We start from the raw sequence: 21,885 nt of genomic DNA, 5'->3' as shown, positions 1-21,885 counted from the left end.
ATCAAAGATAAACGTAATTGTTACTGTGATTTCTTTACAGTACTATTAACAAGTAACCGTTCTCTACTTAGGTAAAGATTTCTCTTGTTTAAAAAAACGTTTTATAGATAGCAACACGTTTACGGCAACGACAAACCCTAAATTTCCATTTAGATTCTCAAAGAAACTATAAAAATTAATCAAGCAAATGGTTAACGTGAAATTACTCCCCTTCGAGTAGAAACAATTAATACACGTACAGATTTGACTAACAAAATACGGATCGAAGCATACCAATCAACGATTACGAGTCATATTAAACAGAAAAAAACAGCGGACGCACAGATATCAGTCGCGTAGGTAAGGGTTAGATAGGGGTGTTCGTTGAGCCCCAAATCTTGCTTACTAGGGGGGTCCGGGGGCATGCTCCCCCGGAAATTTTTGAAAATCTAGGTTCCCAGAAACCTCATTTCCTGCATTTTGAGACCTATTTTAGGCAAATCACAAATTTGTTTTACAGCAGCTTTTTGAGCTATATACATAATTCCTACGGCATAATTGTTTCAACTTAAACAAGAAAGTTCAATGTACATTCCACGCCCTGTCGAGTTCTGATAGCTATTCGATGTACTGATAGTCATTCACCAAGCTGGTAAACTGCATCATTCTCGGGTGTAGGCCTTCGAACAAATTGACTATCTCGTCAAAATTGACAGGCATATCATATTTGATATGCATTAGAACCAGGGCAGACATTCTACTCTCTCGCATGGTACACCTCATGTAATTGCTCAACCTTCTCATTAAGTGCTTTTTCTTCCGCCATTACTGATCTGTAAAGGGGGTTCGTTCGAACCCCTCGAACCCCCCCTCCTACGCGCCTGGATATTAAAGTACTGCTATTAAAAATGACAGTTACAAGCTTTTCTGAAGATGGCTTACGGCTCAGATTTACCGTCAACTGAAGTCACCAACAACAGTTCTATTATTAAAACTAATCTGGATGTTCACACTAGGCATACTACTGAGTCTACTGATACTCCTGGGTTCAAATAATTTACTAATCAACAGTCTTTATAAAAGTGAGTACTATTAAAAAGAACATTAAACAATCTATTGATATAGTTCAGAGTACAACCACTTTGTAGAAAACTACTCCCCCAAGGATGATTCAATAGTGAGACTGATACGTTTTTATATTAATTTGAACTTGTACAAACATAGGTGTCTACCTCAGTTTATATTCATTATTGCTTTTCCAACAGATATGCTTCATTTTCTCAGTTGTTGTTAATATAAAATGCAGATTTCGACCTCAGTGAGTAAAACAAATTAAAAGTGGTTAGGAAAATCGCATTAAATAAAATTGAAATAATATTCAATTTCTTCATCTGTTTCTGTGTTGAGCCACTTTCAATTTCCCCTACTAGCCAATTATTTCTGGTGACCCCCCCCTCTTTCACTCATTTTTTTTTGGTAGCCCCCCCCTTTAGTGCCATTTTTTTTCTCGTGGCCCCCCCCTAAATCCCACCAGCCCCCCCATGCTCATAAAAAATGAACGGTCCCTAAAGCCGAGAACGAACAACAGAACAATGTTTGTAACCCTAAAAAACATTGCAGTTGCAGGTTATCATGGAACAGTAAAAATATAGCTTTTGAAGAATTACAGGGATGCTGCCTGTGGTGACTTTGGTCATGAATAACGTTTTTGATACTTGCGTGAACGAATGAAACTTCATCACTCATTTTTAGGGAATTTACCTGAGAAAAATTTGATGTGAACGGTGAAAGGAAAGTTCCTTGGGGATGCGTGACACTTTTTGATATTTATTTTTATATCAATCCTATCCGAAAAAAATTGATGTGGTCGGTGAGTGTACATTGATATTGATGTTACCAACGCAACCTATTTTTGACCCTTTTATTGAATCCGATCAACACGCATGTTCTCCTCAATATTTTCTTCTATACATACGGTATTTGTAAGGAGAATTTAGTTCAAAAATCAAAACTCTTTGGTGATCGTTTCGTTTATTCGCATAACCATTATGCTTTATCAAGTTGTGATATTGTAAGGAGAAATTTGATGCTTGTCTATCAGTACTAGGTATAGAGGCCTGTTCGATACCAGAAAATAATTTCAGCTGCTTTTATTAAAAGAAATGTTTAAAAAAGAGTATAATCGAAGTAGTTAATTGACATGAGAGAGATTGTCGCTGCGGTTTTTTTGAGACTGTTTTTGTTTGATGGAGAAGAGCAATCGTTCGTTTGGTTCTTCCGTGCTGTGTTCAAGCATTGCTCATTTTGCCTTTCTTGTCTCTCAAAAGTTAAAACACTAATAATAATAAGTTGTGTACAGCTTTAAATAAAATCAAATTTGATAAATTAACATGTCAGAGGATTTTCTCAGGAAGCCGTACTCCTATAATATACGAGTTTCATTTCTATGATCTACGGCGTTCGAGCATCGAGTTCTATTGTAAAATATATTTGATCTCCAACATTTCATGGGTAAAATTTTACAATAAAAGCTACATGTGAAAAATTTTCCTTTTTGATTTATTTCCTTGTGTGAGCTTTTGATTTCCAAAATTTAGCAGTTAGATTTATGAAAAAGATAAGACTTTAATTTCCAAAATCTAGCCGTTAGATTTCTGACGTAGAATTTTGACTTCCAAAATAATTTAGTCGTTAGATTAGTGACCTAAGGTGTTGATTTCGAAACTTTAGCCGTCAGATTTGACATAACATTTTGATTTCAAAAATTTAGCCATTGGATTTAATTTTAAGCATTTTTCGTTGATAGCACGGTTATGTGGAAATGTTGCCAAAGTAATTTTCTCATACTTGCTCCGGAATTAAAACTAGGAGGGAAAAAGAAAAAAAACCTAATTTCCCCTGTAACACAGCTATTGACGTCAGAAAATGATTTTCTAACCTACAACGGCAGCAGTGTTAAGTGTAGTTAAGAAAGCAGCGATAAACTTGCCCGAATCATTCTGCCACTGTTCAGGCTCATATTAAGTTTCTTTCTCGGGGATTGCTTTAAAATGGAATAAATGGAATATTTGTACATCTCAGCTTTGTGTTTAGACAACTGCCGGTCTCCGTGATACCATGATCAGCTGAAATAACAAAATATCGATGAATTGCTTATTGCCCAGTGATATCTTTTAAAGAAAGCAAAGGTCTTTAAAAAAAGTCATTGTCTTCTTCATATAGTATTAGGCCTTTCAAATAAATATCGTGTTCGAATCAGTTTAAGCTGAGCCAAGTATTCTACGAATAGACTATATTTGTATCCTCTTTATACCTGATTAAATTGGAACTAACTTGGACACGATACTTGTTACAAATTCATTTAAATAGTATGCACAAAGCTTAGTGATGGACTGATTCCGACAACACGCAAAATATTCAATAGAAGACTTTTCTACGTTCTTCATGATTTATTGAAGTCCATCTTCGTCGCATTAAAAATTAGACATTTGTTTAAAATATAGAAATACCAAAGGCTTCTTCTAAAATCTCACATGATTTTCTTTTGAGATAGAGCTCGTTGTTTCAACAGCGGTATTTTTGATAATTCGACAGAGAGAACAACTCTCCTCATCTCCTGGACAGCACAGGCCCAAAATATTGAGCATTGTCGTAATTAGATTCACAGCGTTATTGGGGTGAAAAAAACTGCAGTATTGTGTTAAAGCTTTCATCGCGCATGTAGAAGTTTTGGGAAGTTGATATAGGAGGGAGGTAGACTTAGAGTAACGTTTAGAAATGTAACCGAAGCGAAATTACAGAAAAGCCTCTCAGAAAGAAGAACGAATGTTTCAAAAGTCTAATGTTTCACATTTAAACTCCCTCTAATAGCAGTGAATAACTTTCAACAAGTCTTGCAAATGCAAAAGCTGCTTCTTTCACATAACCAGAGGTTGATTCACGTCTGAGAAAATAATCCTTCAACTAAAGAAGCTTCCCAAGCTGAAAGCGTGGATACAAAAATTGGTTTTCCGCTGTTCTTACTTTGGTAACTCAATAGATCGCCACAAAGCAGGACTTGCTTGTAAAACGACAATCATGATGTAATTTATCAACCGCAAATATCCGGATAAAGTTTCAGCGGAATCCAGTTTCAAATCAGTTAGAGATTTGAAACTTTAGGAGAAATCACTAACCATGGAAATTTGTTTGATGTTATAAAGTGTACTGTTAGAAAATGGTGAGGGAGATGACTTCTTTCAGTCGTCTTCAGTTCGTCAGAATAATATAAAGATGTGCGCGGATGCAGCCCCTCAAACTCTTTGGTCACACGGACCTAAATCAATGCCAAGGACTGGAGACTCCTTGAGGCCGAGGTTTGCCCGTTTTGATATACAAGAACGGTCATCTTGGAATAATTAAAAGAACTAAGTCTGCGTACGGCATTCGAGGATCTATGTTTATTGCAAAATTTATTTGATTTCCAACATTTTATCTGTTGATTTTAAAATAAAAGTTTCATATGAAAATTTGTCCTTTTTTATTTATTTTCTTGTGTGAGCTTTTGATTTACAAAATTTAGCAATTAGATTTATGTGATAAAATTTTCCGAAGAATTCCAGCCAAACACTTTCAGCGTGAAATGCGCCCTGTTCGCGGGCCGCGTCAAGTTGAAATGAGCCAAAAATGACTTTAGATGTATCCTGTTGTGGAAGGTTATCCCTTTTCAGCACAACTCTCAGTGAGCTCTCAAAATCCCAATAATTATATTTGGTAGCGTTTTACGTTGTGTCAGCATTTTACTTACTTTTTAGAGTTATCTTGAAGCTGCATCTTGCTACATTTCCATTTTTATCGCTCGCAGTATATGTTATTTCGTACAAACCGGGAACTGCGAACCTATCTCCAGAAGGTCTACTAGACCTAATCTCTGGAGCCTCTCCGGAGTTGTCTGTAGCTGTAGCGCTCTGCCAATTGATACTCATCTCGTGTACTGTAGCATCGAGTACTGAGATATCGCTTGGGCAAAAGGTAAAAACCGGAGGCTCAGTGTCATCTAAAATGAGAATTACATCACAAAATATTACACAATACTAATATTTCGCGAGTGTAAAAAGCAGCTGGTTAATTTAGGATACCGTATAGTGGCTTTATAACAGAAGTGAACTTTATGAACCTGTGCTATCAGACCATTTTGAAGAATCATTTGCTTGGTCCAGATTTTTTATCGAGGTTTGGAGGTTTGGGACTAAATCGGAAACTTACGAGCTTTCCAAATAAGAGATAATTTAAGCGTAAAAGAATGACCTCTTTCAGTTGGTATTTGATGCCCCAGTTGAGCAAATGTTGCAATGGAGCAATGTTAAAGCAAGTATACTCCATAGCGTATTGCTGAGGCGTTCGCATATCAATTGAAACTCCTTTTCTCAAAATTCGCATAGTTTTATGCTTGATGACGGTACTGTTAATGTATGTAATAGTTTTTAGTTCACAGCAATAAATAATGACTCAAATCATTTCTTACCCACAGGGACAGCAGTGGCGAATGCGGTTAAGAAAACTGCAGCAATAAAACTTGCCCGAATCATGGTTGCGGCACGTTTAACGTAGTATCACTAACATATGATATTTAATATTAGTTCAACGGAGTTGGCTTCAGGATTATTTTTCCAGCTGTTTGATTGTCATCAATAGCTGAGAAATGAAGACCAATGAACGAATTTCCTTAAAAAACAGAAAAATAAAGTTAATTAATATATCGCGCTTTCGTGCGTGCTTTCGTGCGAAACTATTAAACAAAAATGCGTTTGCTCTTTGATGAGGTTGTTACTAGAATTGCAGTTATTCATTAATGATTCTCAGGTACTGAAAAACTAGTAAAGCAACAAGACAGCGATACAAACTAAACACTAATGAAAAGAACAAGTTGTTTCAATTATTCTAAATAACATTTGAATATCAATAATACATTATTCAAAACTAACTTTGAGTTTACGCACCTATCGTTCTGTTGAAATAGGAACAAGTTCCAATTTTAAAATGTATATCTGTGTCAATTTATTTGTCGCGCTTTAGCACAAAAGCTCAAGTATTAAACAAAAATGCATGTGTTGTTTTTTCAATGTCCTTACTAGTTACATTCATCAATGATTCTCAGGCACTGAAAGTCTAGTAAACCAACAAGACAGCGATACAAAGTAATGAAACAAACAAGTTGTTCTAACCATTCTAAATGACATTTGAATTTCAATAATACATTATTCAAGACTAACTTTGAGTTTATGCCCTTGTTGTTCTGTTGAAATAAGACGATCAGTTTAACAAGTTCGAATTTTCAAATGTATAACTGTGTCAATTAATAGGCCTCATCACGGCTTTCGACGCCATTTCGACGAGTAGGCAAACACGTCTTGAAATAACAGTGTTTGTATGGAAATCCGATATCAACTAATTTTTACACTAGAAATATGTGATTCGCAAAACCACGCGAAGCTGGGGCTGGGTGGAAAGCCCTCTTTACTCGTATTGATGAGCATGGTCTTTTGGCAGGCTAGTTTGCGTTTGAAATCTATTTCTGACGCGACGAAATGTACAACGAGCGTGCAGCGCTGTCGTGTTCGTTGAATTTACGCGGCCACAAAACGTGTAATCTCTTCAATGCAATCTTTCACAAAAAAGAGTTCTGGAAGAAAGGGAAAAGATTCTGCAGAGATAGTTCTGTATCCAGTGAACATTGATGAACATTGCAGTTGAAATTTGATCGGGCACGCAAACTTTCCCAATGTATGCAAATTTTGCTCCAGCAAAACTGTGGACGCCAGCCTGTCTGCCACTGAACCTGTTGCCGCCTAGCAACCTTCCTTTTGTCTGACGTCATTCATACTTTGTTTTTCACTGTTCCTAGGCAACACTGCGGACATCTTCAACGAAATATATATACATATATATAAATATATTTTTCGCTCGAATTCGCGCGGCTTAGCTCCGCTCGGGCCGGCTCGGGCCGACAAATTTATTAACCTTGCTTGGCGAGGAACAACATCGCTTCTGAAAAATTCATAAATTGAAACTTTAGGCACTATGCAAGGATTTTACAGAAAATAACTGAGGAATGTAGCTGTGCAAGAAAGTACCTAGTTGCGTTTTGATATTTCCATACATTTGTCTGTATAGCGAACCAGCCATGAACTGCTACTAAAAATAGTTCGCGGAAAGAAATACAGGGAAATGTATAGAAAGTTCAATTTTCCAATTCATGAATTTTCAGAAGGGATGTTTTATGAAAATTATTTGAGATGGGATTTCCATACCAACACTGTTATTTCAAGACGTGTTTGCCTACTCGTCAATTTGGCGTCGATAACCGTGATTATATTAAAGGCCTTTACGTTGCACCTTAGCACGAAACTGCATGTGATCTTTATTCAATGTCATTACTAGTTACATTCATCAACGATTCTCAGGCACTGAAAGACTAGTAAACCAACAAGGCAGCGATACAAACTTATGAAACGAACAAGTTTTTCTAATTATTCCAAATGATATTTTTTCTTGAAATCTCAAAAGGTTTATTTAGAAAACACAACAAAAAGCTTACAAAGTCCGCCATGAGACAGCTCATGGTTCTCTTCTAATACGCTACTGCGCATGTACTGAGTGTTACTAGGCAACAATGACATGTAATAATACCGCTGAATATCATAACACATTATATTTGAATATCAATAATACATTATTCAAAACTAACTTGAGTTTATACACCTGTTGCTCTGTTGAAATAGGATGATCAGTTAAACAAGTTCGAATTTAAAGTGTATATCTGTGTTAGTTAATTTATAGCGCCTTAGCACGAAAGTACAGTATTATTACTACAATTATATTCATAAATGATTCAGGCACTGAAAGAAAAGTAAACCAACAAAAAAGCGATACAAACTAATGAAAACCAACACACGGTAGGCAACTCGCGAGTTGTTTGCAATTTAAATGCTTTTTTGGGCAACAGTCGATAATTTTCCCTTGTTCTATAACTTCAAGCTCTACACAGATACATTAATCGTTTCCATAGGACAAAAATTCGTGGAGAACTTAATTTTTTCACTTACGACTATTTTATAGTCTCAAACGTCATCTGAGTTCAGCACTGTAGTCTTGCACGATCGACAAGAGCTGGTTTTTTGCCTAATTTGTATCTTAAAACCATCGACTTTAGTTTTTGCCCTTCTAGTATACACCATGATTTTCGTCGTAATTTTCTTTGTTATATTATGCATTATGGGTTTTGGACGAATTTTCATTCTTGTAGCTTTTGGCCGAATTTTCATCTTTATACTATACACTCTAGTTTTTGGCCTAATTTTCATCTTTATGCTACGCACTGTAGTTCCCGGCCTAATTTTCATCTTAAAACTATACACTCTAGTTTTCGGCCTAATTTTCAACTTCATACCATAGACTCTCGTTTTTGGCCTAGTTTTCATCACTCTTATTTCCTGTTATGAAACTTAACCCTGAATATCTTCCAAAAAAATCCAAGATAAACCTTAAAGTCGCTCTTTAAGCTGCATTAAATAGCCTATTTTGAATTCTTATAGGGATTACCGTTGTACACTCGTTCCCAGACTCCTGTTCCCCGTTCTCGGTTCTCCGTTTCCGCTTTTAGTAACATTCTACTATACAGTCTTTTTTTTTTTTTTTTGGCCTAATTTTCATCCTAATACTTTGCACTCTGATTTTTCGTTCTACTTTCTTCCCAATACTATAAACTCTAGATTTGGCCTAATTTTTATCCTAATACTATTAACCATTGTTTACGTCATAATTTTCTTTTTAATACTATACAATATGGGTTAGGGGTACTTTCGTTCAAAAAAAAAAATTCCTTCCTCCTGGAAATAACTATTTTGTGTAGCGTTCCTTAAAGAAGGAATAACTTTCAGCAATTGCTTTCACTTATATCCTCAATGGTTTGATTATCTGTCCTCTTCAAAATTTTAAGAGAGAGGTTAACTGTCGACATTCCAGTTGAGTTGAAAACTGATTTCACTTGAGAAGCTTCTACTTAATTGTAAAACAAAGTGATACCGGTATCCCCCTACTACAACAAATAAATATTCATGAATAGAAACAACGGTTTCAAGGGATGGGGGTTATCCCTGCAAAAACAATTAATCTTCACAAATGGTAGAGACAAGGGATGGGATGTCCCTGCAGAAACAATTTATCTTCACAATCCCTTTATACCAGTCATGCAGGGGGTATACCTTTATGCTAGTTAGGAATATGGAGTACCCTAAAAACTAAACTGGGCACGTATCGCGTAATCAATGACGTCACCCCTAAGTCTGACATCATTGAAATGAGCGCGGGCACATGGATTAAGTAGTCAGACAAAGCACGCAAAATTTTTAGGAAAAAAAGCTGTTTAATAGTAACGAAGAAGGGAAAAAAATATTTTACAAGTCTGTGCCGTACCTGCCCTCACATCACTGAGTCCACCTCAATAGGTGGTTTTCACCTCACACGTCGTCACGCAAGTGAAAAAATAAAATCCTCAGCCATTCAATAGATAAAGTCAAGAAATTGATATGTTGTAGAAGAGTGATACATAAACAACGTGTGAAAGCCACAGGGCTGTGCGATATCTCCTTTTTATGACGTCATGTGAAAACCAAGAATTCCAGCACCAGGAGGAGACATAAAGATCACAGGGCATTTCACGTGCATTTCACAAAACATAATATACTTTATTTTTTTCTGAAGCATCTCCGCCGGCCGGAATCTCAAATCCTCAAATCTGATTGGCTAATCGCGCGCTCGTAACCGGTCCAGCTTTTTACGATACGGACCACGGTCCGGATTTTTATCCGCGCTATTCGCGGCAAATTGAAATTGTTGCGAAAGTCTACAAACAAAGGCAACCGTTTTACGTAAACAACTTCCCGTGGAAATATGTAAGGAAAATATAAATTCTGAAGAAAATAGATTCAGACGAGAGTGTACACAGCAAAAGTGAATTTTACTACCCAGAAGAAGAAACCCCCAACGAAACGACGGCATTAAAATATGAAGAAGTTGAACAAGACAGGCAATTAAGCAAAATTCAAGATTTTACTCACTCACTTCGCCCTGATAACACTAAAAAAAGGCAAACTCACGATCTGAACATTTGGCGAAGATACTGTTCCTCAGTTGGAGAGACAAGAACCTTGGAAAACATTCCTCCTAACGAGCTCAACATTCTGCTGTGCAGATTATTCATGGACGTCCGTAAAAAAGATGGCGGAGCGTACGAGCCAGGTACACTTGCATCGCTCCAGAGAAGTATTCAGCGCTAGCTCATTTGTAGCGAAAGTTCGCCAGCCATCGTCCAGAAGAAATGAAAAGATCCGAGGCGCCTTTCTTCCTGGCAATAAACCACAAAAGAAAGCCTGCAGATCCAGTGTGGTACAGTCGAGCTCCTCTCGGAAAAAACAAGATCGGCGAATTTTTGACGAAGGCTGCGAAGAATGCAGGACTGCCTGAAAATGTAGCCAACCATTCTGTGCGAAAAACCTGCATTTCAAGGCTGATGGATGCAGAAATTCCTGTTTATTATGTAGCTCAGCGGAGTGGACATAAGAATTCAAAAAGCTTAGATTCCTACAAAACTGCTTCCGAGGACCACCAGCGCAAGATGTCCTTGCTACTGAGCAGCGAAACAAAATCTCCCATCTCTTCAAACAATGCACCGCTTAATCAAGCAGTCAAAGACTCGCAGCACCCATTCAAGCCGAGAAAAGACAAGCAAGCTTCTTCAGGCGAGGATCCCTTCACTGGTTTTTTTGCTGGTTCGAACATCAGTAAAATTGAAGGCTGCACGTTCAATTTCTCTTTCAATACAGCGCCTTGCAGCAGTGGTGAAAGCTCGGCTCGGTCAAAGCCGCGAAAACGCCACATTATCATCTCAGATGACTCAGACTCAGATTAACTTGAACTTGCTTTTGGAAAGTTAGTTTTCACAAATCCAGGGACGTTTTAAACATGTCTCGAACCGTTAAGAAAAGTAAACTTCGCCGTGTGTGAGTCTTCATTCATAATTTTTATCATTCGATCGATATTTTTAGACATTTTGGACATGCGTGTCATCATTTGCAGCGTGTCAACATACATCCACTTTTGACGTTTGACAGACGATTGTCATTTCAATGACTCTTAAATGGTTTTTTCTTTTTTTACATGATGATTTGCGAGAGAAAATAAAATTAAACTTCCTATAAACATGCCACTTAAATTGATGCCCTATTTACATTTGTTTCATAGGATTTTGTTACCACTTTCCTCCTCCAGCCTTAAACTTACACTCTTAGAAACGTCCCAGCGAAAAAAAAGCAAACAAACAGAAAAAAATAAATAAGTTATTTACCGGTCTAGGTCGGTCCGTATGGGAAAAAACTGTGCCCTTGGTCTTGAGTGCGGCCCTCGGCCTTCGGCCTCGGGCCGTCCTCAAGACCCCGGGCACAGTTTTTTCCCATACGGACCTCCCGCCCGGTAAATAACATATATGTATCTCCTGCTGGAAATACCCCAAAGCAGTCTACATTGAGGAGACAGGACGCAGATTGGCTGACCGATTCAGGGAACACCGCCCAGATGTGCTACACAATAAGGGGATCTGCCTGTGGCGCAGCATTTTAATGGCCCCAGTCATTCACTAGATGACATGCGTGTTGCGGTAGTGAAAGGGGGACTGGCACAGAGGGATCTCAGACAGCCCGAGGAGATGAGATTCATTTTTAAATTTAGAACACTCGCCCCTCTTGGAATCAACCGCGACTTCTCATTAGTATGATCGCGTGCGCATATATCTTGGCGCGCGCTCACAGTTTGAATTATTTGCATATGACGGCAAATAACGAACTTTCAACATACTTCTTTATTAGTAGGCACCTTGCCTTAAATAGGCAGACGGGTGAGGACCTCTTCATAACTGGGCTGGCTCGATAGTGGGACAATTTTTGTCTTTTTTTTTTTTCATATGTTCATATGGGTGAAATAGGAGTGATACCTTTGCTTCGGCCTTCTCTTTCCTTGAACGTTTGTCTAAATCATCAGGCAGCCGTGAGGCAACCCCAGGCCTGAACATAAATATATTGCATTGTCCACTAAAAGATTTGCCATTTCAGCCAAATATATGGAAATAAGACACATACACTATCTCATTGCGCAGAGCCGTTTGCGATGGTGATAGCGATAGCGATCGCGATCGCAATAAAATGAATTGGGTGAAACGTGGACTATTATCCTACCTGTATCCTTGTTATAAAATATCTCGATGTTGGAATCTGTACACAAAGGATTGTTCTTGCAAAAAGAATCTCGGCTAATGATACATTATTCAGTCAGTGACACAGGCGTGACTCAGAAAAAAGGAAGTCAGAGTCCTCCTAACAAGAGTCGGCTATCACCTTCCGATTCATTCTGATGTTCTTACTCTGAGTTACAAGAGATTTGCCAATAAACTAGGTTCATGTGACGCCAAATATCCTGCATGCTGATGGGATTTGAAAGTCAATGTGTGGCATATGTGTAATGGGATAAATGTGATGGTATATTTTTAAAAAAATATTATGATTAGATGTTATAAGCAAATGAGAGCTCAAGTTGGCGCCTTTGAGTAAAGTCTCTCGACATACTAAATAAGTTTTGAGAAAATCCTTCTTTTACCAAAAAAAAAAAAAAATACATTTTTTGTCGAGTCAATAACATGTTTTGATTAAGGTTGCCGCGTATACCTTTAGCCGGGTGTCTCGCATCCAAGCGATGTAGTGCGTCGGGTTTAGACCGTAGATAGCTAAATCCCCATATCAAATTAAAGCTTATAGAGCTGGCTATCAAACTATACCAAGAAATTTGAAATGAAATGATTTGTCAAATTTTCCACGACCTCTAAATGCGAGCGTCCGAATTACCTTTTGAAAGCTACAAGTCAAAGCGAATTTTGTTTTTCGCTAATTTAATTTGCTCCTCAGTTTCAGGACCCAAGCGCTAAAAGAAGGTGTCTGTGTTTTGCCATATTCAATTGCAAAGAAAAGTGACAGAACAAATTCGAAAGAGGATTTTAAAAATTCGGAAACACATTTTTGTTGTTTATGTTAAATTAGCTACTGTCCAAATTTGAAGGCAAACGATAAAATTCCCTTTAAGTTTTAGCTCTTTAAAGTGTCCCCTTCAAGTGAAAAAAATTGATTCGAGAAAACAGCGCTAAAAATTAGACAATTAGCCCACTCTGTAAGCTTTAAATTAATATAGGGGTTTAGGTATCTACAGTTTAAACCAGACGCGCTACATCGCTTGGACGCGAGACACCTCTAAAGGTATACGGTAACCTGAAGGAGTGAACATTTATTCATCTAAACAGTGTGTCGCTCTTCTTTAAAATATGATTTCTACGCGCCATTTAACTTTTTATTTAGCAGTCAAAGTTATTCAGTCCGTTTTGGAGGAGCAGATTCACCACAGGAAGAATGGTCGAATTTAAAGTTCCAATAACGTTTTTAAAGTAAGTCGCATTCAGATCTTCGATTTTACCCAGATCTTTTAGAAAGTAAAACATAATTGGAAATTTTATTAACCATGGTTTACGAGGAAACTAAGGATCAGAAATAGATGCGAAGAAGAGAATGCGACTTACCCCTTAGAAAAAAGTCGATTTTTGGACGAAATACAAATATTCTTTTAAAGGCTTCCAATCAAATCAGTGTGTCCTAAAATGCCCCCTAAGATAATTTATAGGCCTCTCAAGGGACCAGGGACAAAGAAATGGCCAAGAGAAGATGAAGTCAGGGTGATAGTTAAACAGAAAATTCTTTGTCAGGGTGTGGTTTGCACTTAAAAATAATTCCCAAGGGAATTTTTAAACACGCCGAGATCCCTAGGGACATAAAAAAGCAAACAATGCTGACTTGAAAATTTGGTCGTTTTTTGCCAAAAAGCATGGACGTACTCTTACTAGAAAAAAGTCGATATTTGGACGAAATACAAATATTCTCTTAAAAGGTTCCAATCGAATCAGTGTGTCCTAAAATGTCCCCTGATATACTTTATCGGCCTCCCAAGGGACCAGGGAAAAGGAAATAGCCCAGAAAAGATGAAGTCAGGGCGAGAGTTAAACAGAAAATTCTTTGTTAGGGTGTCGTTTGCACTAAAAAATGATTCCGATGGGAGTTTTTCAACACACCGAGATCCCTACGGACATAAAGAAGTGAAAAATGCTGACTTGAAAATTTGGTAATTTTTAGCCCTTACTCCTTAATTAGAAAAAAGTCGATTTTTGGACGAAATAAAAAACATTCTTTTAAAAGCTTCCAATCGAATCAGTGTGTCCTAAAATCTCCCCTGAGATACTTTTTTTGTCCTAGGAAGGGATCAGGGACAAAGAAATAGCCCAGAAAAGATGAAGTCATGGTAAGAGTTAAACAAAAAATTCTTTGTCAGGCTGTTGTTTGCACTTAAAAATGATTCCCAAGAGAGTTTTTCAACACGTGTAGATCCCTAGGGACATAAACAAGTGAAAAATACCGATCTTAAAATTTGGTCATTTTTTTGCCAAAAAGCATGGACTTACCCCTTAGAAAAAAGTCCATTTTGGACAAAAAACAAATATTCTTTTAAAAGCTTACAATTGAATAAGTGTGTCCTAAAGTGTTCCTCAGAAACTTTTTAGGCCTCCCAAGGGACCAGGGACAAAGTAATAGCCCAGAAAAGATGTAGTCAGGGTGTGAGTTAAACAGAAAAATCTTTTTTAGGGTGTTGATTGCACTTAAATTTGATTCCCTATGGAGTTTTTTAACACGCCGAGATCCCTAGGGACATAAAAAAGTGAAAAGTGCCGACTTGAAAATTTGACGATGAGAAGTCCAAAGACTACTGCAAAGCTGACACAACGTAATATATTTTAAAACAATATTTCGGCTGGCCAAACCAGCCTTCTTCAGGTTTAGATGTTACTAAATTTGAAAATTTGGTCATTTTTTGGCCAAAAAGCATGGACTAATCTTTTAGAGAAAAATCGATTTTTGGACAAAATGCAAGCTTCCAAAAAAGATGAAAAGATGAAATCAGGGTTAGAGTTAAACAGAAAATTCTTTGTTAGGGTCTCCTTTCCACTTAAAAATGATTCTCAAAGGAGTTTTTTAACAAACCGAGATCCCTAATCACATAAACAAGTAAAAAATGGCGACTTTAAAATTTGGTCATTTATGGCCAAAAATCATGGACTTACTTCTTAGAAAAAAGTCGATTTTTGGACGAAATACGAATATTCTTTTAAAAGCTTGCAATCGAATCAGTATGTCGTAAAATGTCCCCTGAAATACTTTTAAGGCCTTCCAAGGGACCAGGGAAAACGACATAGCCCAGAAAAGATGAAGTCAGGGTGAGAGTTAAACAAAAAATTCTTGATCAGGGTGTCGTTTGCACTTAAACATGATTCCCAAGGGAGTTTTTTTTAACATGCCGAGATCCCTAGGGACATAAACAAGTGAAAAATGCCAACTTGAAAATTTGGTCATTTTTGGCCAAAAAGCATGGACTTACCCCTTAGAAAAAGTCGATTTTTTGGCAATCTCGTACCCAGAGTCTTCAGGCTTTTTGGTCAGCGGGGCAACGCCGGGAAGACTCTGGGGACATCAAAAAAATTCAAATTTTTTGATTGGCTGTTCCGTAACGGTTTCCATTGTTTTACCGCAGAAATCCTGCGGTAATAAAATTCGATGTCCCCAGAGTCTTCCCGGCGTTGCCCCGCTGACCAAAAAGCCTGAAGACTCTGGGTACGAGATTGATTTTTTGGACGAAATACAAATATTTTCTTATAAAAGCTTCCAATCGACTCAGTGTCCCCTAAAAAATCCCCTCAGAGACCCTTTAGGCCTCCTAATGGACCAGGGACAAAGAAATAGCCCAGAAAAGATGAAGTCAGGGTGAGAGTTAAACAGAAAGTTCTTTGTCAGGGTCTCGTTTGCACTTAAAAATGATTTCTAAGGGAGTTTTTTGACACGTCGAAATCCTTGGGGACATAATCAATTGAAAAAAGCCGTTTTGAAAAGTTTGTCATTTTTGGCCAAAAACCATGGACTTACTCCTTAGAAAAAAGTTGATTTTTGGACGAAAAAGAAATATTCTTTTTAAAGCTTCTAATCGAAGCAGTGTGACCGGAAACTTCTCCTGAGACACTTTTTAAGTTCCCAAGGGAGTTTTACGACACGGCGAGATCCCTAGGGACATAAACAAGTGACAAATGCCGACTTGAAAATGTTGTCATTTTAGGCCAAAAAGCAAAAGCAAAACAAGTTGTAAGAATAACTTATAAGCTCACTGACCTATCAAATGGTCGATAATACATCACGTGTGGTGACGTTTTATCGATAAACCTTCTCCTTATTAGTATGCTGTATTTGTCAGCTGATAAAACACTCCTCATTAGTATGCGGTGTTATACTCGTATGCTAATTTCATACTTTCACAAAAGCATAATAGGCCTTATCACGGTTTTCGACGCCACTTTGACGGGTAGGCAAACAGGCTTGAAATAACAGTGTTTGTATGGAAATCTGATGTCAAATAATTTTCATAAAATATCGCTTCTGAAAAATTCATGAATTCGAAACTTTTGGCACTAGGAAAAGGATTTTAAGAAAGAAACTTGAGGGATGTAGCTGTGAAAGAAAGCGTCCAGTCGTGTTTTGAACTTTCCATACATTTCCCTGTATTTTTTCCCGCGAACTATTTTTAGCAGCAGTTCACGGCTGCTTCGCTATACAGACAAATGTATGGAAAGTTCCAAACACGACTGGACGCTTTCTGTCACAGCTACATCCCTCCAATTTTGTTCTTAAAATCCTTTCTCTAGTGCCAAAAGTTTCCAATTCATGAATTTCTCAGAAGCGATGTTTTATGAAAATTATTTGACATCGGATTTCCATACAAACACTGTTATTTCAAGCGTGTTTGCCTACCCGTCAAAATGGCGTCGAAAACCGTGATAAGGCCTATTGCTATGAACTCTATTGACACACGCTTTTCCAGGAATGTTTTTGAAGCCTTTCAAAACCTCGCAGCACGTGTTTTATCGGGTCCAAAACCCGGTTTTAAACCCGATAAAAACACTCCTGCTCGTTTTTTAAACATTACTTAATGATATTTGAATTTCACTTAAACATTATTCAAAGCTAATTTTGAGTTTATACACTTGTCATTCTGCTGTGATTTGATGCTCAGTAAAACAAGTTCGAATTTTAAAGTGGATATGTTAATTCATTTATAGCGCCTTAGTGCAAAAGCGTGCGCTATTAATTCAATCTCATAACTGCAGTTATCTCAGGCCAAAAAGAAAGCGATACAGACTAATGTAAAGAACAAGTTGTTCTAATTATTCTAAACGAGTAAATTCTGCAGTTAGTCTGAAGCCTTTCAATTAAATATCAATTTAAAATCAAGCGTACTGAAGTGGAACTAACCCTCACACGAGTCTTGTAAGGTCGCCTAGGACCCCTACTGTCATTACATATGTATTTACTTAAATAGTGTACACAAACCGTGGCGACTGATTCCGACAATACGCGAAATATTCAAGAGAAGAATTTTTTACGTTCTCAATAATTTATTCCATGCATATACTATCTTCGTCGTATTAAAAATTACATGTTTGTTTAAAATCTAGGGATACGAATGCCTTCTTTCAAAAAACTCATATAATTTACGTTTGGGAGCTCGTTGTTTTAACAATGGTATATTTGGGAAATAATTCAACAGAGAGAAAAAAGTCTCCTTTTCTCGTGTACAGCACGTGCACCAAGATATACAGCATTTATCGTAATTACGTCAGACAACTACAATGTAATTTATCAACCGCCATTATCCTGATAAAGTTTCAGCGGAATCGACTTTCTCAGTTTTAATGACTAATTTAAAACTGAAAATGGTAATGTAGGGTAAATATGGTCACGTAGTCATTTTGGCTGTTTGCCGACGTAATTCTAAATCTTTTTCATAAATGAAAGGGGATGTTCTTTTGTCATTGATCGCTCAGTCTCTTGTTTGATGCTTACGAAAAGGTAAAATTCGGTCAAGTTTCGCATGCTGAAGGTAGGAGGGTTACAGCTCCCAGGTGGAGCCTCCCATTTAAAACTTTATTAAGTTCTCCATGTTTGTAACTCCCGGGGGAGCCTCCCATGCGTATGAAAGTTTATTAAGTGTTCCATTGCACACAGAGCCATTGAGAACATCATCATCATCGTCATCACCATCATCATCATCATCATCATCATCATCATCATCATCATCATCGTCATCACCATCATCATCATCATCATCATCATCATTTGCTTGCGGTGCAGGTGACCACAAGGTTTTACCAGCTGCAACGATTTAAGCAAGCCAAAAAATTTATCGTGGCTGGATCTTCTCTTCCATTGAGAACAAGGGGTGGCAACAACAAGGATAGGGAAAAAAAAGTTTCGATGACAGTGGGATTATTCGCATTGACAAGAATTTTATCCGTTGCACGTGTCAAGAGGATGCGTAATGAACGTTTGCGTCAGTTTTAAACGCTTGTCTTCCTAAACTACACAAAAACAGACTTGATACTTTAAGGCTAGGCGTTGTCTGAACAGTCGTGTTATTAGTGTCTTCTCGTTATTGTGAATATTTTTCTGTCCATTTAATCGCTTTTCTGTTATCACTAACAGCAGAAAGACAGCAAAAATAGTCTTGTTATGGTTCAACCTTTTAGGAATAGCCGATTTTATGAGGAGTTCATTTAGATGAAGACAAGACTTTAATGAAAGTATCGGCTTTACAGAATAGCAAGGATTCATCGGCTCATCGCAGTCATTAAACCTCAAAGTAAAAACGCTTTTTAAAAAACATGTGTAAACTAATAATGTTTCTTAAAATGAAATAAAATGCAATAAAATAACTTGAGCGTTAAATTTATTTATCATTGAGAATGCGTCAATTAATTATAATCTTGAGTAATCATTCGTCAAGTTTCACGTAGCTTCATAATCAGCTTTAAGAATTCCTTGATGCTTCTGCCTGCGTGAAACAAAAAGGCCATAACTGAATAATATTTGCAAGCCTCTGTTATCCATAGCATTTCTAAAGCCCTCATGAACTCAAATAACTATTATATAAATATGCAGTTGGTCAAGTTAAACCATCTTCTTTTAATTTGCACGAAAAAAAAAAAAAAAAAATCAGAATTGGTAGAGGTCTTTTTTCAGAAGCATTTTTGCTATGACCTATGACCCGGCTTCTGATTACTAGTTCGGATGTTCTACCACTGAGATTCCTGGGAGCTAAATTTATTACCTGGGAGCTAGGACGAGTGTATATGCCTCTGTCACTGATTAAAAAGATGACTCTATTATTTATTTATCAGGCTTAAAACGTAACATCACATTTCTTTCACAACTACAGAATTGTCTCATTTAAACTTCTAACTATCCATAAGTCACAAGCAAGTATAATATCATTTAAACGACAAAGCCGGCTTCAATATATCTTACTTACCACTTGGGAAACCCCAAGGTACACTTCCACTTTGTCATTTGCGCAAACCGAGGGATCGGAGTGGCAGAAAGGAGTAATGGCGAGGGAAGACAGCAAGTTAGCCTTTATAGCTTCGACAACGTCGTCGTCGCTCACAGCCGCATTGTAGTAGAACTGAGGATAGACGACCTTTTTAGGAGCGCCCTCAGGAGAGCTGACTGAAAATTAAACAAACGGTAAGTAATTAATTGAATGGACCAATTTATAAACGAAAATATAAGTATATTATGCACTTTTGTCACTATTTTAATTTTGATTGACTAGAAGAACCTTGCCTTGTCCCTGTACGGCTTTCTTACAGACCCTCACGGTCAATTCGTTTCGGTAATTTATCCGAGGCGAACGTCCGGGGAAAGCCTCGCTTTTTCACTCGGACCACGTGAACCCGAAACGGATTGACCGAGATGAAAAATAGAGAGAGGTCTAGGAACTAGGCAAGATAAGCACTGTTTATTCCAGCTGTCACTGGTTTCGTTTCGTCACGCCTACAGACAATAGTTTTTATACAAGTGGAAGTGGCGTCATTTTTGTAGACAATAGTTTCTGCGCATTTGAAAACTGACGTCATTCTGCTGATAACAGTTTTCGACCTTGATGAACGACGTCATTTACCAAGCAGCCAATAGTTGGAGCAACAATTTTCGCCATTTAAAAGACCTTTCAAAAAGCATTTTACAAAACCATAGGGCTTTCACATTTAAGTTTCGAAAAGCAATGTGTCAGATTGGTCTGGAAGCTTTTTAAGCGTACAAAAGTTGACAAAAGCTTGCCGTGAGCAACTTGATGTGTCGTACATTATTTGTTTCTTGTATGCTTTTTGGTTAACAAAAGGTCATGTGTGTGCATAATAAAATCAATTATTGGTTTCGGTTTTCGCGACAGCGAGAATTATGAAAGCTTTGATCGGTTTTTGTTGTCCGCATCAGTCTCTGGCTTCGGGCAGATAACACAAACCTCAGCCTTGATAATTCTCTCTATCATGTTCAACTTCATCGAACATTTGCTAACATATGGTAACAGGACTGAGTGGAGTCACGAGCGCGCAGCGGGAGTCCCATTTGTTTAATAACAAGTATGATTACAGATAGAATTGGACAACACGAAGTTCTGTTACCAATATATCATAACTCTAACAAAGCTTGAAAAAAAAAAAAAAAGAACAACAGTTTAACTTTTTGGTGAATAAATAGAGGACAACAGTTTCGTTAAGTTTCGAGATCGATTTAATTACAGCGCGCGCAAATGACGCGTACTGTCCAATTATACTAGGCATGACGCGTAAACTGTCCAATAAATGCTTAAATAGGACCTGCTGACAACCAATCAGATTGGAGAATTTTGTTGTAGTTCTGATTAAATGCATAAATGTATAAACAAATATATTAATAAACGAACAAATAAACTAAGACATAAGGATGGAGGAAAGGAAGGAATAAAGAAAGATTAAATAAACTTTATTTCGTTAACCTGTGTATAAGTATAGAGTACATGTAATGTTCACTGTTTTAACCTTTTTGGTGAAACATTGGGAAGGCGTGACGTAAGTTCATGGCATAAGCTTGCAAAGTTAGGCATTTTAAGTCAGAGTTATGAAATCTGAAGAAGGTCGGGTGGTCTGCAAAAGAAACTGGCGCTATTTCTTCAGAATTGAGAAATCATTCTATGTTATTACGGAAAGCTGGTTATTGTCACCACAACTGATTTTTTTATTTATAAATGGTGTTTTTGTAGGATGTAGTGTCGAAGCATTCTGTTTAATTCTTCTCTTACTTCTCAAACCAATAATAATTCTTACAAAAATTTAAAGCTAAAGTTCAACAAATTTGAATGTAATTAAGAGGACATTTCCAAACCTCCTTCATGGTAGTGCTTTTCCTTGTTTTTACTTCATGTATCATAAATTAATTCTGAGAAATGACAAAGGAAAAAGAACTTTGTACAGGCTGCGATTAGCTGCGGTCTCTTTGCACTAAGGGGAGAAACGTGAAGGGAGGAATCGAATTGGGGATGTGAATGTCGTGGAAGAAAACTTCAATTTACACGCTTGTAAACAGTCAGCTGGTCTACATCTTGGCATGTTTGGTATGATGAGAATAATAATACCATACAGTAATACAAATTATGTAGTAGTAGTAGTAGTAGTAGTAGTAGTAGCAGCAGCAGCAGCAGCAGCAGCAGCAGCAGCAGCAGCAGCAGCAGCAGTAGTAGTAGTAGTAGTAGTAGTAGTAGTAGTAGTAGTAGTTCTGTAGTACTACTACTACTACTACTACTACTACTACTACTACTACTACTACTACTATTACTGTGTGAATGTCGTGGAAGCATACTTCAATTTAC

The 21,885-nt window shown here is 37.4% G+C and overlaps 1 protein-coding gene and 1 long non-coding RNA gene across 2 annotated transcripts in view; both read right to left on the bottom strand.

Moving 5' to 3' along the window:
• The window catches only part of LOC146471686 (sushi, von Willebrand factor type A, EGF and pentraxin domain-containing protein 1-like), a 12,196-nt gene extending 6,604 nt beyond the window's left edge, over positions 1 to 5,592 (bottom strand). Inside the window, exons 1-2 of the mRNA XM_085120215.1 lie at positions 5,483 to 5,592; positions 4,766 to 5,014 (exon numbers count right to left, since the gene is read on the bottom strand). Of these exons, the coding sequence (XP_084976341.1) occupies positions 4,766 to 5,014; positions 5,483 to 5,546 (313 nt within the window). The 5' untranslated portion in view covers positions 5,547 to 5,592. The remainder of the gene's footprint in view (positions 1 to 4,765; positions 5,015 to 5,482) is intronic.
• A 13,322-nt stretch (positions 5,593 to 18,914) lies between these two features.
• LOC146471685 (uncharacterized) lies at positions 18,915 to 19,704 on the bottom strand. Its single transcript, XR_014866779.1, has 2 exons — positions 19,510 to 19,704; positions 18,915 to 19,032 (listed from the first exon to the last, which is right to left on the bottom strand). It is a non-coding gene; the product is annotated as an uncharacterized LOC146471685 (long non-coding RNA).
• Between the last annotated feature and the right edge of the window lie 2,181 nt (positions 19,705 to 21,885).

The sequence above is a fragment of the Pavona decussata genome, unplaced genomic scaffold (genome assembly GCF_977016875.1).
Source record: "Pavona decussata unplaced genomic scaffold, jaPavDecu1.1 SCAFFOLD_102, whole genome shotgun sequence".
In the NCBI taxonomy this organism is placed as follows: Eukaryota; Metazoa; Cnidaria; class Anthozoa; order Scleractinia; family Agariciidae; genus Pavona; species Pavona decussata.
This window is presented reverse-complemented; position numbering and strand designations above follow the sequence as displayed.